Consider the following 18138-nt stretch of genomic DNA (forward strand, 5'->3'; position numbering starts at 1 on the left):
CGCCCTCAAAATTAGTCTTGCCTAACCTGACAGGGTTACTGGCAATTACTTTTGTTTAACCAACTTGTGGCTAAATGAGGAATCGCCTCTCTAAGAATTATCAAAGTTAATGCATAGGAAGGTGAAATAAAATCTGAGAAATTATTAAATCATCAATGGATAAGTAAAATCCTCAAACTCAAAGACATGGAGCAACTAATAACAATATAAAACAAACCTGATAGTAAGATGAAGATTCTAAAGAAAGGTCTGTAGTTGCAACCGTGCCACTCTTTAGTTTTCGAAACATGCTTCATAAAAGTGTAATAACTACGTAAGTCTAACGACTCAGTAAGTAAACCTCACAATTAGGTATGATTGAACCCATTTAAGCAGAAATAAATATGTAGTTTTAGTAATCATTTGAAAAGAGTGGTTGTCTCCGTTAATACATCATAAAAGTATTGTTTGGTTAATAAAGAGGGTGGTCTACTCCTAGCGACAATCGCCTAAGTATTTTAATGCAAGAAAAACTAATGCTTTATAGGTCATAATTCTCATGTATGGTCTACCCGAGATATTACCCCTTCCCAGTAGGGTTGGTGTTGTCTCGAGGGACCTGTAATACAATGCCGGTGCCCCAGCCATTGTATGCTACTATACATAACACTAGTGGCACGGCCGAGTCCGACCTCGGGTGGTCCACACCGCTAATGATGTCTGTCCTGTAGTAACCTAGCCATTTGAGAATTGTTGCACCAGGTCACAAAACCATTGGATCCAAAGCCCACATAACAACACACACATTTGACCATAAAATGAAGTTTATATAGTAAGCTCATGACCATTATACTGCACGTACTAGTCTACCATGTCATACGATACATTTTATTAATCAGTTGATAAAGCAATTACCAAGTTATTACAAAAAGTAGACATGCTCATATCCTACTCGTGGTTAGTCAACTAATATATCCCATGTTTTGAAGAAAGTGTTCATAAGTGTTTACTTACCTCGTACGCTCGCTTGAATCCTCCGACATAGCTAAATCCTCTTATATCGAAATACGACATGTCATCATGCACAGTTCTAGAGGACCATTACGAGTAAAATACTAAGCCTTATCTAACAAAAGGGTTCCTAGGGCCAAAGTTTCACAAATGGGGCTAAGGCGGATGTCTGACCTCCTGACCGTACGTCAGGGCTCGAGGAGCGTACGTCCAGCCAATGAGTAGGCATTTCGGCCAAATGCTCCTAACAGGGTTCAAGGCTCCTATGGAATCTAGAGGCTACTATAACTCGTTCTAGGCTATAAAATAAGCACATGCATCATAAGAAAACTCAACATCATGAAGTACAAGAAATCAAAGGAGCTTCGAAACTCTTTTAAAAACATTTCTTGGTTTGTAAAGAAATGAGTGAAAACCTAACATAACATCCTTTTGAAAACTCACAGCATTTAGGAAAACAATAAAATAGTAGTCAAAGTGTAAAATGGGCAGGGTTTACCTCAAAATTTGGCAGGGACAAGAGCTCTTTCTCACCAAAAACTCCCTCTCTCTTCACCACTCTCAAGAACACAATCTTTTAGGGTTTTGGCAGCCTAGGGGCGTGCCAACAGGTGGAAAATGGAGTGTGGGGTGGAAGGGGATAGGGGGAATTTATAGGGAAGAAAAGTTGGAGGCATTCACCAACTACTCTGAAAAGTAACGGACGTTTCGTACTATAGGGGCGTACGTTCGGTACTATTACACATTGGGGAAAAGGGTTCAGCATACGTTATGGGTATTATCCATGGGTTTTCCAAAAAGCAGCATACGTCCGGTTGGTCCCTTGGCGTACATCCTATACTAATTGCAGAATACTATTGGCAGAGTACATCTGGTGGTCCCCACGCATGCGTCATCTACTAAAGACAAGAGCGTACGTTCGGCTAACCTAGCGTACGTCCTCTGCTAAAGACAAAAGCGTACGTCCAGCTAACCTAGCATACGTACGGTCATAAATGGTAGGTTTGGGTTTCATTTCAGAGGCTTCATGGCTAAGTGTGAGGGCTATTGGTTATGCTGATTTGGCTAACCTAGCGTACGTACTGTTATAAATGGTAGGTTTGGGTTTCACTTCAAAGGCTTTATGGCTAAGTGTGAGGGTTATGGGTTATGCTGAGATGGCTTAGGGTTTTTTGTTTAGGACTGATTTAGAAGGCTATTAGCTCGTTGAGTAAGAGATTAAAACTCTTTTTAAAACAATTTAAAAAATTGGGGTATTACAGGGAGGACTTTTGTTAGCATGGCGCAATGGCGTTGAACTTGAATGTTTCCTTACTAATGTGAGTACAATAACTGCTTGGTGCTATTTTGATCCCCTTAATAATCCTTGGTTGCTGTCTTGTATATATGGACCTCCCTACCATATAACTAAATCTGGCTTTTGGAATAATTTAGCTACTGTTGGTAATAATTATGATGGTCTCTGGATTTGCATTGGTGATTTTAATATGATTTTAGATCAATTAGAAAAACAATGTGGCCGACCTTATGCATGTTCCTCCATGGATCCTATTAGAAATTTTATAAATTCACATGGTTTAATTGATTTGGGTTTCTCGGGCAATCCATTCACTTGGTTTAATAATCGTTTTGGTAGAAATCCCATTAAGGAAAGATTTGACAAAGACTTTGCTTCTTCTTCCTGGATTCATCTCTTGCCACAATTCTCCATTTATCACCTTACATCCCATACATCTGACCATCACCCTATATTACTAAGTACCTCAACTTCTTCCCCCCACCTCCCCTATTCTTTCAAGGGAAAAGTACACTTTACCCCCCAAAGTTTGGGGCGATTTTTAATTTGATCTTCAATGTTTCAATTTTTGCAATGCACCTCCCCAAACTTGTAATTTTTTTTTTCAATTTGACCAATGTTATCCCAAAATTTTCATATTGCCCCAAAATTTTTTTTTGAAATTTTTATAAAAAAAATAAAAAAATCGAGGTGGCTGTAGCCACCCCTTTGGCCATCTTGCCATTTTTGCACCACCAATTTTTTTTTTATTTTTTTTATATATAAATAATAATAAAAAAAACTATGGGCAATATGAGAAATTTGGGATAATATTGGTTGAATTGAAAAAATTTGCAAGTTTGAGTGGTGCATTGCAAAAATTGAAATATTGGAGGTTGAATTGAAAATCGCCTTGAACTTTGGGAGGGTAAAGTGTAATTTTTCCTTCTTTCAAATTTGAGGAATTTTGGGTTAAGGATCCAACTTGTAGTGATATCAATGCCAACTCTTGGACAATCTATACGGATGGGTCCCCAAGTTACAAACTCTCCTCAAAACTCAAGTTTACTAAAACTGCTCTCAAATTATGGAATAAATCACATTTTGGGAATATCCAAAAAAAGATTGAGTCCCTCACACGTCAATTAGTTGCAGCACAAATCTCTACTCACAATGCCCAAACTCATCAAGAAGAAGCTCTACTCGAGAAGAATTACATTCTCTTCTTCACCAAGAGGAATTGCTTTGGAAAAACAAATCTAGAGAATTGTGGTTAACCTACAAAGATTTGAATACAAAATTCTTCCATACTTCCACTCTCATTAGAAGGCGACGTAATGCTATTGGCTTTCTCAAACTACCCTCTGGGGATTGGACTTTTGATAGGCCTACTATTGGAAACTGTTTTAGTCAGCATTATAATTCTCTATTTTCCTCCTCAAATCCTAATATATCTAATGAGTTGCTGAACCTCTTTGACAAGACCATATTTGATGAGCACAATAATTCTCTCCGCTCCATCCCTTCAGAATATGAAATTTTCAAAGCTGTATCAAGTATTGGCTCTACTAAAGCACCGGGCCCGGATGGATTTACTGTTTTGTTTTTTAAGAACTGCTGGACTATTATCAAGGAGGTGGTTATTAACTGTGTTTGGGATTTCTTCAATAAAGATCACCTTCTCAAGGAACAAAATCATACTTTCCTAGCTCTCGTGCCCAAATGGTTGGGTCCCTTTTCAGTCACACATTTTAGACCCATCAGTCTCTGCAACATCATTTATAAAATCATCTCCAAAATTCTGGCGACAAGACTCAAAGGTATGCTCTCTTCATTTCTCCTTACCAATCTGCCTTTGTCCCCTCTAAGTGCATTCAGGATAACTCTATTCTAGCTCACAAGCTTCTTCACTCCTTGAAATCTAAAAAAGGACGTGGTGGTCTTATGGCAATCAAAATTGACATGGAAAAAGCCTTTGATCATATGGAATGGAACTTTCTTATAGCCATCATGGCTAAATTGGGGTTTCATCCTTCTTTCCTGAAGTGGATTCGTATATGCATTGCATCTCCATCCTTTTCCATTATGATCAATGGTAGTCCCTTTGGATTTTTCACCTCTTCTCGGGGTCTTCGTCAAGGCGATCATTTATCTTCATTCTTATTTATTCTTGGCACGGAAGTCCTTTCCAGAATCTTCCACCACCAAGAATCCATTGGTCTCCTATCAAGAATCAAAATTGCAAGAAATTGTCCTCCCATCACTCATCTGCTATTTGCTGATGATCTCATTATTTTTGCAAAGACGACCTCTGATGAGGCTACTATTATTAAGAAGTGTTTGGATTTATATTGTAGTTGGTCAGGACAGGCAGTGAACATCTCAAAATCTTCCATGCTCTTCAGCAAGAATACTCCAATTTCTTCCATCAACATCATTCCTTGTAAGTTGTCATCTTCAACCCCTTCATATCTAGGTCTTCCCTTGTGATTGGTAAATCAAAGAAGGAGGCATTCCAACCTATCCTTACCAAGATCTTAGGATTAATTGAAGGATGGCAATCAAAGACTTTATCTCAAGTTGGAAGAACTGTTCTTATTAAATCCATAGCAGCCACAATTCCATCTTACTCAATGAACACTTTTATGCTTCCAGATTCTCTCTCCCATGATTTAGACAAATTGTTCAAAGACTTCTGGTGGGGTTTCCCTAAAGAAAAATCAAGAAATCTGTCTCTCAAATCCTGAAAATCTATGTGCATCCCTCGGTACTTTGGTGGTCTAGGTTTTCAGAGTATGAAAGGGGTCAATCTTGCCCTCATTGATATGTTAGCTTAGAAACTTCTGAATAATTCGGATTCCCTTTGGGTTAAACACCTACACTCGAAATATATCAGATATGGTTCATTCCTCTCTTCCCTCAATCCACCCTCAGCATCCTGGATTTGGAAAGGAATAATGAAAACTAAACCTCTCATATCTTCTGGAGCATGCTTACAAGTTTCTGTGGAATCAAATCTTCCCATTTGGTCAACTCCTTGGATCCCCACCCTCATTTCCTTTAAGCCTGCCCCAAAATTTTCAAATAATAGAAACCTTCCCTCCTTGCTTATTTCAGACTTGATTGACCCTATCAATCTCCAATGGAATAAATCTTCTCTTTTCTCTCTCTTTGACCTCCCCACTATCAAAGAAATTCTAAAAATCCAAATCTCCCCAAACCCTAAATCTCATTTCATATGGACCCCATCCTCCACTGGTCGGTTCACCACTAATTCGGCATACCTCTTACAAGTAAGCAAAAATTTTCCTGACCCTTCTCACCCTTCTACCTCCTCCTTCTGGAAGGCCATTTGGAAACTAGTCCTCAATGATAGATTGAAACTATTTCTTTGAAAAATTGCATGGAACATCTTGCCCACTTCAACTTGGATTCTCTCCATCTTTCCTTCCTCTTCCTCTCCTATAGCTTGTCCTTTATGCTCCTCAGAGACAGACTCTCTCCATCATCTGTTTTTCAATTGCTTTTATGCAAAGGTAATTTGGAGACATTCTTTCTGGCCACTTGATTCCACAATGCTCAAATTCCCTAATATGGTTGATTGGATAAAGCCTATCATTTTCCCTGGAATCTCGCTAGGCATTCCAAAGGAGGAACACATTAAATTCCAAATCTTTGCTGCAATTGCTTGTGACATTCTATGGCTATCTCAGAACAAAGCTTTTCATGAAGGAACAAAGTTTGAGGCGATGCAAATCTCGAAGAATATTATCAAAGTTACTCTTGAACATTATAATGCTTGGCAATTGAAATCTCATCCTCCTTTGGAGAAGAGGAGCCCTCCTCCACAAAACTGATGTGTCAACTTCTTATTATATTCGAATCGAAGATATACTCAATATTTTATGTTGTGAATAAACGTTGTTGTTTATTAGTTAATAAAAAAAAATTTGATGATTTTTTATACGAGCCAAACACAATATATATATATATATATATATATATATATATATATATATATATATAGCACTATTTTCAAAGTTGCAAACAAACAACAAAAAAAAGAACTAATTTTCTGAATATATTTTCGGTTGAAAATCTTTTCTGAATTAAAACAACAAGTGGCTTAATTTCAAGGGGAAAGGAAAGAACAACCTCCAGTAATACCTGAATTGAATTCAACCTTCTCTCTCAATAAATCTTAATAAATGGTTAAAACAAAAAAACAATATCCTTCTCTTTCAATAAATAGTAAAAACAAAAAAAACAAATCATAATTGGGATCCGGCTTGGATGCTGTAGGCGATGACGTTTTGTCTTAGTGAATAGTGAATGTGCTTTTAAATCTGAGCCACTCGTTTTTTTTTAACAGCATCCATAGAGGGAAGCAAGGAAGCATCCTCACGAAACGTGCACCCGTAACTCCTCAGGCACAGACAGAAACGCTCTAAAACCGGAATTGACCGAAAAGCCCATGCTCTCCCCCACTCTTTCTCCCTCTCTAAGCTTTCAGATTGCGCTCCTTTCCAAAATCTCAAAACCTACGGTCCTCGATCGAAATTTCACTCCGGCCTCGCCGGAAACATCTCGGCACTGGATACAGATTCTAGAGAGGGAGAAAGACTGTCGCGATTCTCAGAAATGGTGGCGCTCATTTGACTAGACCGTCAGTGCAAGTCTCGGTCCGTTCTCGAACGTTTTCTTTGTTTGTATCTACTATTCGAGCCTAATTGTTCTTTTGTGATTCTTATCCATTTATTCTTCTTGAATTTGAAAGCTCCAATCTGGTTTTACGACTTCTCTGATTACATTTTGATTCCGCTAATCTAAGCTTTAGCTGGCAATTGATTTCTATTACTTTTTTTTGGGTTAAATTTAATCTTTAATTTATGTATGGTTGAGCTTTGTCTGTGCCTGTGATTGAGAAGCTATTACAATTACGCTGATTGTTTGGTTGCCAAGAAAGCTGAGTGAAAGGAAAGGAAAGGAATACACTTTTTAGTCTTACATTTTATAAGTCTATTTAGTTCGTAGCCATCGACGTTACTACACATAACCAGTCAACTTGATTTTAAAATCTTATGTGTATGTATTTATGTATGCACATGTTGTTTCGTCATGTTAGTTGGTTGCAACACTTAACATTCATGAAGTCTCTTTATTCGTATTAAAATTAGGAGTTCAATGAAGTATTTGTTCTGGATGAATAAAGAATTCAAAATGTCGAATAGTTTGCAATGCTTACACAAAATGTTGCTAAAAGTTATTATTATTGTTATTATTATTTTTCTAAATAAAAAAAATTGTATGAGAAAGTTTTTAACCGTTTGTTTTACTTTCCTTTTCCTTTTAGTTGGACAAGTATTGCTATTATGTATATATTAAAAGTATTATTACTACCATTTGATTATTGTGGTTCCTTTCTTATTATTATTATTATTATTATTTTATTTTGTCTTTAAATGCAGTTTAGAAGCTTATAATGGGAATACAGTTTCTTTATTACATTTTTTTTTTTTTTTTTTTTAAATTTTAAATTTTTATTTATTTATTTATTTTTTTAATTCTGCTTTCTTGCTCACTCAGAGTAGCAGCATGGGTTTACCTTTGGGTGGTGAGGGTCCTGCTATACTGCAGTTGCAAAAATGGCGGCCCTCTCAGGCCCATCTGAACCTGTCAGAATTTCGTGAAGCTTTCATTTCTCCTACAAGACAGTTATTGTTATTGCTTTCGTATCAGTGTGAAGCTATGTTGCTTCCGCTTATTACCGGTGAGTTTTACTAACTCAATTGTCTTTCTCATATTTGTGCTTTTGACTCTCCCAGATTGCCTAACATTTCTCAGTCATATGGACCTACGTGTGTGCGTGTTTGACAGGCAGTTGCTTAACCCTTTTTATTTGCCTGCAGGGGACTCTATAAGTCGTAATGGTTTTGACGGTAGGAAATGCACATCTGAGTCAGTTGTGGATTTTGATCATGATTTTTCTCTTGAATCAAGATCTATTTGTCATACTTTTCTTGGTGATGTGAACTCACTGGCTTGGGGTATATGCGGTGATACCTATAATCAGCACAAGGATACTTCATTTAGAGAACTTCTATTTATATCTGGCAGCCATGGTGTTACTGTCCATACTTTTTGTGAACCCAATAGAGGCAGTGCAATGGCTAGAACCGCACCAGAGGGTGATTTTGGGCAAGGGAGGTGGGTGGAATGGGGGCCTTCTGCTACACTAGCTTCACATATGGAGGTGCAGGAACCTTCCATCTTATGTTGTGAACCCCCTGGAAATGTTGTAGATGTAAACACAGCCAATGGAACTAGTGAAATTCCACAAAATACTTCTGAAGTAGGTGATGATTTGTCAAGAGGAGTTGCTTCTAAGAAATGGTTGCAATCTTTTTTTGTTAAAGTTGAAACTATCAAATCTGATGATACTGTATGGACCAGGTTCCCAGATAAATCATCAATTCCTTGCTCTGCAGAGGTTGTTTCATTCAGCCTTTTCAATAGTAACTTACCACTTCTCGACTTCTATAACAAAGGAAACTCTGAGTCAAATAAGGAGAACTGGCAGGAAACAGTTCCTGATTCAGCAAATTATACATTTATCAAGTCGAATTCGGCATCACCTGTTTCAAATTTGAAGTCTGATGTTTTGTCCAATGTTTTCGGTTTTGGAGTGAATGATTTATACAAGTGCTCCAGGGTGTTCTCTAGCAATTCACATCACTTAATTGGATTCGTTTTAACATTGGTGGATGCTGTTACTGTTAATACTAGCAATGAAAGTGAAAGTAGCTGGAGCAACAATTTACTTCTTGTTGCTAGGTTAGAGAGTTGGGGAATCCAGTGGGTTTCCTCGGTAAAGCTTGAAGAAAGTCTAAACATAGGTCCAGTGGTTGAGTGGGCTGACTTCCGCTTTTCTGATAACCTTCTTGTTTGTCTTAATGCATCTGGCTTAATCTTTTTTTATGCTGCAATGTCTGGTGATTATGTTGCATGTATAGATGTTTTACAAACATGTGGACTTAATCCTCAATCAGCTTTCCTGGAGAAAGAAAAGATTTCTGCGGGAATACATATTAAAAAAGTTGATGAAGTTCGTGAGAAGTCAACTTATCAACATGCTGGTTTTTCTGGTAGAAGAATGTTTAAAAAGTTGCTTGTTGATTCACATACTTCTCTCTTAGCAGTGGCTGATGAACATGGTGTAATATATGTAATTCATGCCGGAGACTATATGCCAGACAAGTATTATAAATCTGAGAAATTGCTTCCACATTTTCAGCATTTGGGACTTGGTATGTCGGTTGGTGGTTCTGATATTGGCACCCAAAGGGTGTATTCTAGTTATTCTGGTCATCTTAAATCTAATATGTTATCCATGATGGGTGGGAGTCTTTCCTTTTCAGGTAATATTGGAAGTAATGTACCTCCAAAAATCCGAGACTTGAACCTTCAAGGAAAGAGGAACCAGTATGACTCAAGTTTAAGTGGCTTTTCTGCTGCTTCGAAGACGACAGATCAGAGGTTTCATGATTCTGATGTACCATCACACAGTTTGCGAAAAATATTTCTTTCCACATATAGATTTAATGAGGACGATTGTATCTGTTTTTCTCCTCTGGGAATTACTCGGTTCGTTAGAAAACACCATATGAAGAATCAAAAGGGTTCTCAAATTGTTCATTTCGATCTGCATGCAGAGTTGGCAGTTCGTGATGACAGCTGCTTGAATGGGTATGAAATGTTTTTTCTCCAAGGTAGGAAGGAATCATTTGTTGGAGAAGCAGTTGGTTGCACTTTTGGAGGATGTTTTTATTTGGTGACAGAAGGTGGTCTTTCAGTGGTTCTTCCCTCTATTTCAATTTCATCTAATTTCCTTCCTGTTGAGACCATTGGGTATCGGCAGCCAATTATCGGTAGAGGCATTGGATGTCAAGTTAGGGACACATTGGAAATTAATGAATCAAAACAGCGCTGCCCACCGTGGAAACTTGAAGTTTTGGACAGAGTTCTTCTGTATGAAAGTCCTGAAGAGGCAGATCACTTATGTTTGGAAAATGGTGAGGATAATTGAAATTGAACTTGTTTGACATTCTAGCTTTCCATTGATGTATATACTTTGCAAGGAATTTCTATTCTTAATTTTGTTCTGGATCAGTGTTTCATATTCTGTATTTTAGCCTGGTATCAGTTTCTAATTTATTTCACATGATTATTTTATGAGTTTTCTACATATAGTTCATTGGTTGGAGCAAGCTGATGAACAGTCAATGTTTTATATCATATTATTGTTTGAAACTATTACCATATCTAGAAGATTTTTGTTATGATAGTTACTTATCAAAAAGATTTTTGTTATGATAGTTTGTCTTACATTATTTTGGGCTGTGTGGTGGGTGACAGTTTTTTTTTTTTTTTTCTTTTCTTTTCTTTTAATTTATAAATAATTAATTCATTGAAAAGCGCAGAGGGGTGCAACCCTAATAAACATGATGTATACAAAGAAGGGCCCCACTAAAGGTGAAAAGAAGAACACAATTCCACAAATGAAGACAATATAAAACCAGGAAACATTAAAAGCCTCCACTCAATTGAATACGGTCTTGACCAAAATGTTTTTGAGCTCGTCATGCGTCTTCTCATGATCTTCAAAACATTGTGCTCTCCAAATGGTCCACATTAAACACAGTGGGGCTATTCTCCACACATCCATAACTAAATGATTACCTCTTTGACCTCGCCAACACTAACAAATCTAACACTCTTCCAGGCATAACCCACCCATGTGTGGTGGGTAATAGTAAAAGTGAGTGGAGTAGATGTCTCATTGACGCTAGATTTCAGTACAAATTAGACAGAATGTGTGGGTGAAGGGACTGAAAACTATATGGTGATAGGGTGTAGTAGGTGGGTGGTAAACCAAAACAATTTTCAATTTTCTGTTATACCTGATCATTTTAAGATGAAAACAAAGGGAATCCTTGTTAGGGTGTTGAAACAAGCTCTCAATGGAACTAAAAGGCCAAAGCCAATGTTATTGGTCATTAACAAGTTGGTATTTTGTGGGGCGAATCTTGATCAAATTCGTTCCCCTAAAGCCTTACTTGTTTGTTTTGAAGCTGCTTCGGGTCTAAAGGTGAATATGGCTAAATCAGCTTTGGTCCCGGTAGGTGATGTGGTTAATATGGAAGAATTGGCTGGTGTTTTGGGTTGTGAGACGGATTCTTTGCCTTTGAAATACCTGGGGCTCCCCTTGGGCGCTCGCTTTAAGGCCAAATCTATCTTGGATGACATTTTGGAAAAAGATTGATCGGAGGTTGGCGAGCTGGAAAAGAATGTATCTTTCTAAGGGAGGTAGGGTTACTCTTATAAAGAGCACCCTCTCTAACCTTCCTACTTATTTCTTGTCCCTTTTTCCTGTTCCTGTTTCGGTGGCTAAGCGCATAGAGAAGCTCCAACGTGATTTTCTATGGGGAGGTTTAAACGATGAGTTCAAATACCATTTGGTTAATTGGGATAAGATTTGCTCTGCTATTTCCGAAGGAGGTTTAGGGGTCAGGAAATTGAGACTGTTCAACCAGGCTTTGTTAGGGAAGTGGCTGTGGCGTTATGCGCATGAGAGAGATGCTTGGTGGCGAATGGTCGTGGATGCCAAGTATGGTTCTGAATGGGGTGGTTGGCATTCTATCAACATCTCTGGGTCTCATGGGGTGGGTCTTTGGAGGTATATTAGTAGGGGGTGGCGGATGTTGTCTAGCCATACAAGATTTGATCCAGGAGATGGTTCCAAAATCAGATTTTGGGATGATGTTTGGTGCAGAGAAGCGTGTCTTAAGGATGTTTTTCCAGGCCTTTACACCATAGCTAATGCAAAAGATGCGTCTATTGCTGACAATTTGGACCTCACGGGGGGAGCTCTTCAATGGAATGTTAGCTTTTCTCGGTTGATTCATGATTGGAAGTTGGAAGTGCTAGCCTCGTTCTATACTTTGTTGTACTCATAAAATGAATAGGGAAGGAGAGGATAAAATGTGGTGGATTCCGTCAAGTAAAGGGAAGTTCGATGTTCGATCTTACTATAATGTTTTGGCTAGTATTGAGGCTAGTCCTTTCCCTTGGAAGAGTATTTGGCACACCAAGGCACCCACGAGAGTGGCCTTCTTTACTTGGACGGCGGTGTTAGGGAAGATTCTCACAATAGATAATCTTAGGAAAATGAATCTCATTGTGATCAATAGATGTTGCTTGTGCAAATTGGATGGGGAGACGATCAATCATCTTCTTCTCCATTGTGAGATCGCTCGCTCTCTATGGTATGCTATCTTTAGACGGTTTGGATTGTCATGGGTCATGCCTCAAAAGGTGGTGGATTTGTTCGCTTGTTGGTGGTCAGAAGGGCGTTCTCGAAGTGCCGTTGTGTGGAAAATGGTTTCCTTTTGCCTAGTGTGGTGTTTATGGTTAGAAAGGAATGTGAGATGCTTTGAGGATTCTGAGAGATCTTTGGAGGACCTCATGGCGTTCCACACGCTTTTTACTTGGACAGTAGCTTGGCTTGCCCCTTTAGTGATTAGCTATCTTGATTTTCTTGTTCTTTTTTCTTATTCTAATTAAGCGTTTTCTCTTGTATACTTCCTGTGTACTTGGGTTGCGCCCCTCTGCGCTTTTATTATATAAACTTTACTTATCAAAAAAAAAAAACAAGTGTTGGTTCCACCTAAGTGGGGTCTTAGGAGGGATGGCTTGGAGATAGTTGTACTTGTTGACATTATTTTGAAGTGACTGCTCTCTAGAACCCGAATTGTGAACTTACTCTTGATCCTTGTGACAATGTTGTGTCAGAGCCAATGTTAGTTGGAAGTAATAAGTCTTTTACGGAGCCATGCATAACATCTTCATATAAAAGTATTAAGACTGAAATTTTGAAGCATGAATCATGGCCTTTAGTATAAACTAGTCATAATCACAAGTGTGAAATATAAACAAAAGACAGAACCACCATTAAATAGAAATTGTAGACAAAAATACTGTTCAAGCATCCATGAATATTTACGATTACAGTACTAAGAACAGTAATCTTTCCCTTCATTTTTGTTTGCTGGTCCTGCATCATAAGTAGGATTTATCGTTTTTCATTCCAATATAAACATTGGTTGTTGGACATGGCAAATTTCTGAGTCCCAGGTTAGTGATGTGACTTGCTTGCATTTTAGTATGGGCATTTGTGCAAAAGAACCACTAAAAATTGAAATGAATTTTTTATTTATGCTCACATAGGTTTTCTTTGAGCAGAGCACGATGAACCTGCTCTTTTTTGATGATTTTTTTCAAAGCATTGAAGTCTTTCACAACGTCAGTCTAATGTTAGACACAGTTTGCACAAGTGTTGCGTGGACTGTTGATAAGGTCAACATGAAAGTTGTTAGATAGATCTTACATTGTGTAATTGCATCATAATATACAATTTAATTGTTTGTTAGTTTCTCATGGCTGACTCAATATCATATTTAGATGTCATGATGCGAGTTAAATCACCAATTGTTTTAAAAGCTTTAACTGACGGAAAATAATGAATTTAATAATTTAATTGATATTCTAGCTCTCTCTCTCACACATGGGTCCAGACTCCTCTTTATGTATGGGCTAAAATTCCTCCTCAATAGGTGTAGTCTAACATGTGGCCTATTTAATTAGAATGGGGGGTAAACTATGAATACAAGATTCGAATTTAGGACCATTGCTCTAATAGTATATTAAATCATCAAATGTTCCAAAATGTTAAACTGATGGAAATGATAAATTTAATGGGAGCAGCTTCCTTTTAGTTCAGTCCTTTTCATTTTCTTCCATTTGTAATTTAGATTTTTTTACATCATCAAAGTTTGATCCTATGTTCTACTATAAAACACATCTATTAATGAAAATCTTTCTTAGTCACTCTCTTAACTTACTCACTAACTCACTCACTCTAACTCGATCACTCATTCTCTCTTCCTCCACACCTAACCCCTAACCATTATAGCTACCGCCGCCTCTAGCACCATTGCCACCACCGAGGTAGTTTATCGCAATCTACAGCAACACTGTCGACATACCTGAAATTCAATCTAAGGAGTGTGTGTATTATTTTACTACTTTTTGGTAGACAACTTGGCCTCCATGCCATGAAGTTCATCAAATACATAAATAAAGTGGCTCTTCCCTCATTACATAAATCCATCCATAATAAAGTGACTCAAATTCTATTGCATCCAAATCAATCAAGATCTAAGTAGTTGTTCAATAAACTTTTATACTTGTCACATGTAGTATCTGAGTCTTGCCCATTTAAGGAATATGGAAGAGGTATGTGGCCTCTTGGTTTTCTTGACCAATCTTCTCTCATTACATAAATCCCTTGGTACCATTTGTCCAGTCATTTTTCCCGCCACATATCACTTACCCATTCTGTTTCTAGTGCTTTTAGCCACAAGAATGTTGTCCATATTGGACAAAGTTTCTGAAGGTTGCAACCCACAAAGCCAACAAAACAGTAGTTCCACAAAGCATTCGACCTCCTCAAAACTCGTGCTGCTGCCGTTGCCAATTCCCCCTTAAAAATGTAGGACTTGGAGGACTCCATAGTGCAATTCAAGCCAATCTTTGAGGACTCCAAGCCAAATAGACCCAACTCACTCCAACCTTCAAATCGAAGCTCCTGCAATCCAATCCCAAGCCAAATGCCAGGAAAACCAAATAGATTCAAAAGAAACCCAATTGGTTCCATCCGAAACCAAATCCCAAGAAAGTCAATTCAATTCTACTAAGACCCAATCGACTCCAAACCTTCAACCCCAAGACAAATGCAAAGAGACCACAATTCACTCCCAAAGAAAACCAATTGGTTCCACATCCAAACCCAATCCAATTCTAAAGAAACCCAATTGAGTCTAACCCTTCAATCCCAAGTGAAATCTAAAGCGTCAATATACAACCCTCCAAAACCAAGAGAAAAACTGAAGAATCTTTCCTCAAATGGATGTCTCCTTGGATTGGGAAACATCCATTTTGAGTATGGTGCTATTGGCGCCATAGATTGCAACATTTGACCTTGGTGGCGACGATGGCTATGGTGACTTTGGGGTGATGGGCATGGAGGAGGAGGGAATTGGGGGTGGGTAAGTGAGTGAGTGAGTGAGTTGGAGAGTGTGCGAGAATGATTTTTATTTAATTATGTGGCTTATTGTAAACCATAAGGTTAAATTTAAATGATGTGGCAAATTCTTTTTTGATAAGTAAGTTTTTTGGCCCAAGGGAGAGGTAAGGAGAGATTCGAATTAGTGACCTCCGTGGTGGGGGGCAAATGAGAATAAATTTAACTTCAGGTGAGCCGTTCCTAAATTTAATCCTTAATTAATGTTCTAACAATGTGAATTTGGAGCTTTTAAGTGTTTTTTCATTACTTATGTCCCCCTAGTGGCGCTTCATTGACAACTTCACTTATCAGGTGGGGAGGGGACAGGTTCATTTAAAAGTGCTGGTTGATTTATCCGTCGAGATATTTTAGACCTTTCCTACTTTAAAGTTCTGTGATAACTCCATGTAAGCATTTCTTGATGTGTCATTTCCCTCTTTGGGCTAGACTTTTCTTAGCAAGAAGTCAATGATGATCTTTGATCTTGTGGATTTTGTATAAGCTTGTTCAACTTTTGTCCAAATGGGAAAATCGGAGCAATTTAGATATGCTTTTTTATTTTATTTATTTATTTTTATATAAGTAAATATTATTTACTTTTGTGGAAATTCGAACTTATGCTCTTGAAGTAAATATTATTTAGATATGCTTAATGTGGAATATTGGCATTATCATGAATCATCATGTATAAGTAAAAGAAGATATTGGTGTATCCTTACAAAATTAATTGGATATTCTGCAAATTAGATTCCGTTGGATCTTCTGGTTGGATATGAGTGGTTGTAGAGTTATCAAAAGTCAGACTAATGCATAGCATCTTGTATGTGCAAGAAGACTGGAGAGTCAGTCGATCATCTTCTTCTCTACTGTGAGCTCGCAAGTGCTCTTTGGCACACGATTTTTAAGCGGTTTGGGTTGCATTGGGTCATGCCCTGCAGGGTGAGGGCCTTGTTTGATAGCTGGTGGTCGGGAGGACAATCTCGAAGCGCGGTTGTGTGGAAGATGATCTCTCTGTGTCTTATGTGGTGCATTTGGAATGAAAGAACCGCTAGATGTTTTGAAAATTCCAGTAGGACCATAGAGGAATTGACTCATTTTTTTCTTCTGTACTCTTTACTCTTGGACAGCCGTTTGGCTAGCTCTTTTAGTGATTAGTTTATCTAATTTTCTTTTTCATTTCTCTCCCTCCTAGGCGCTCTCTGTTTATACTTCCCGTGTATGTGGATTGCGCCCTTTTGCACTTTTTATATCATCATTACTTATAAAAAAAAAAAGCATCTTGTGGGGTAATCGGTTGGCACAACAGTTATACTAATATGAAATTATAGCCTGTCAAAGTTGGTGTTCAAACTAAATGCAATATATCATATTTATTTAGGTTGAATCAATTTGTGGACAAGAATAAAATGACTAGAGTCGAGTCTTCAATGTTTATGCAACACACACACACACACACACACACACACTATAGTCTTAATCATATTATTATTATTATTTTATTTTATATTTACATTTGATTGTTTGAGGGTCTTCCTTTCTTTGAGCATATTTCTTTGGGCACTTTTACTAAATATGTAATCACTTGTAAACAGTACCTTGTTTTGGTGGGAAGAAAATGATATTTTTTAATAAATCTGTTATTTTTTATTTTGGAGAAATCATAGTTCCAAAAGTTCAGAACTAGCAGTTGGAGACGATTTTAGAAACCAAAATACATGCAGGGCTACAATACTAAACTAATTTCGTTGGTTTTTGCTCTTTGATATTAACATGTGATGGATACTTGTTCATTGAATGCTGCATTTTGGGATATGCTAAACTGTGTTTGAGTGCTTCTATGACATCTGGATGCTGCCATGTCAGGGTGGGACCTAAAACTTTCGCGGATGCGTCGGTTGCAAATAGAGTTGGACTACTTGAAATTTGAAGAAATAGAGGGGTAAGATTTTATTTTTGATATACCATTATTACTTTTCCATTTTGTCAAATTACTTTCTAGGCTGCTTGCTTCAAGTATATGATTTATGATCTTAGAGTACATATTATAGATTTATGATCTTAGAGTACATTTATGTTCTCTTCTTCTTTCTCTCCCTCTTAGTCGCTCTCTTGTATACTCTCGATGTACTAGGGTTGCGCCCCTCTGCGCTCTTAATTTATATATCTTTACTTATCAACAAAAAATGAATATAGGATACTCTGCTAAAGAAAGGAAGGGGTACAAAAAAAACTAAAAAACAGATGGACCCATTAGTTTAGTATCAAATGCCTTGAAATAAGGATATGCGTTACTCTTTAATTTATGCAAGCAGTAGTGTAATTCTCAATTCCTGTGTTTTCTGGAATGGCTGGTTTAGATTTATGTGTACATGTATTTTTCGCAAACCATGGGTCTATTCTAGAAAGGATCTGATTATCTAGTTCTGATTTAGATTAAGACATATACCCTGATTCTAATTTTATAGGAATCTAAAACAAATATAAACATGTTAGAACTGAGACTCAATAGTAATTAAAGTAGCACAGGTGCTGATTAGGTGCAACTAAATGTAGAGACTATATTTGAATAATTTTGGTGTTTAAGCTTGCTTTTTGGGGTGCTTTCGCCTGCATCACCCAGTCTTCCTGCAAACCTCTTCCTACCTCTTTTAATAGGACCAAAAGAGAGCCAATCAAGGAGAAAGAATTT

General features: G+C 37.6%; 1 protein-coding gene across 2 annotated transcripts in view; it reads left to right on the forward strand.

The window, feature by feature from the left end:
• The first annotated feature begins 6687 nt into the window (after positions 1-6687).
• LOC132165971 (spatacsin carboxy-terminus protein) overlaps positions 6688-18138 on the forward strand; it is a 42810-nt gene continuing 31359 nt past the window's right edge. The window contains exons 1-5 of one of the 2 annotated variants that reach the window (XM_059576693.2): positions 6688-6948; positions 7853-8036; positions 8176-9573; positions 9685-10338; positions 17313-17388. In XM_059576693.2, coding sequence (XP_059432676.2) covers positions 7862-8036; positions 8176-9573; positions 9685-10338; positions 17313-17388 — 2303 coding nt within the window. In that variant the 5' untranslated portion in view covers positions 6688-6948; positions 7853-7861. Of the gene's footprint in view, positions 6949-7852; positions 8037-8175; positions 10339-17312; positions 17389-18138 lie in introns of both variants that reach the window. The other variant, XM_059576692.2, reaches the window with a different exon arrangement.

Source organism: Corylus avellana, chromosome 11 (assembly GCF_965113065.1).
Source record: "Corylus avellana chromosome 11, dhCorAvel1.hap1.2, whole genome shotgun sequence".
NCBI lineage: Eukaryota > Viridiplantae > Streptophyta > Magnoliopsida > Fagales > Betulaceae > Corylus > Corylus avellana.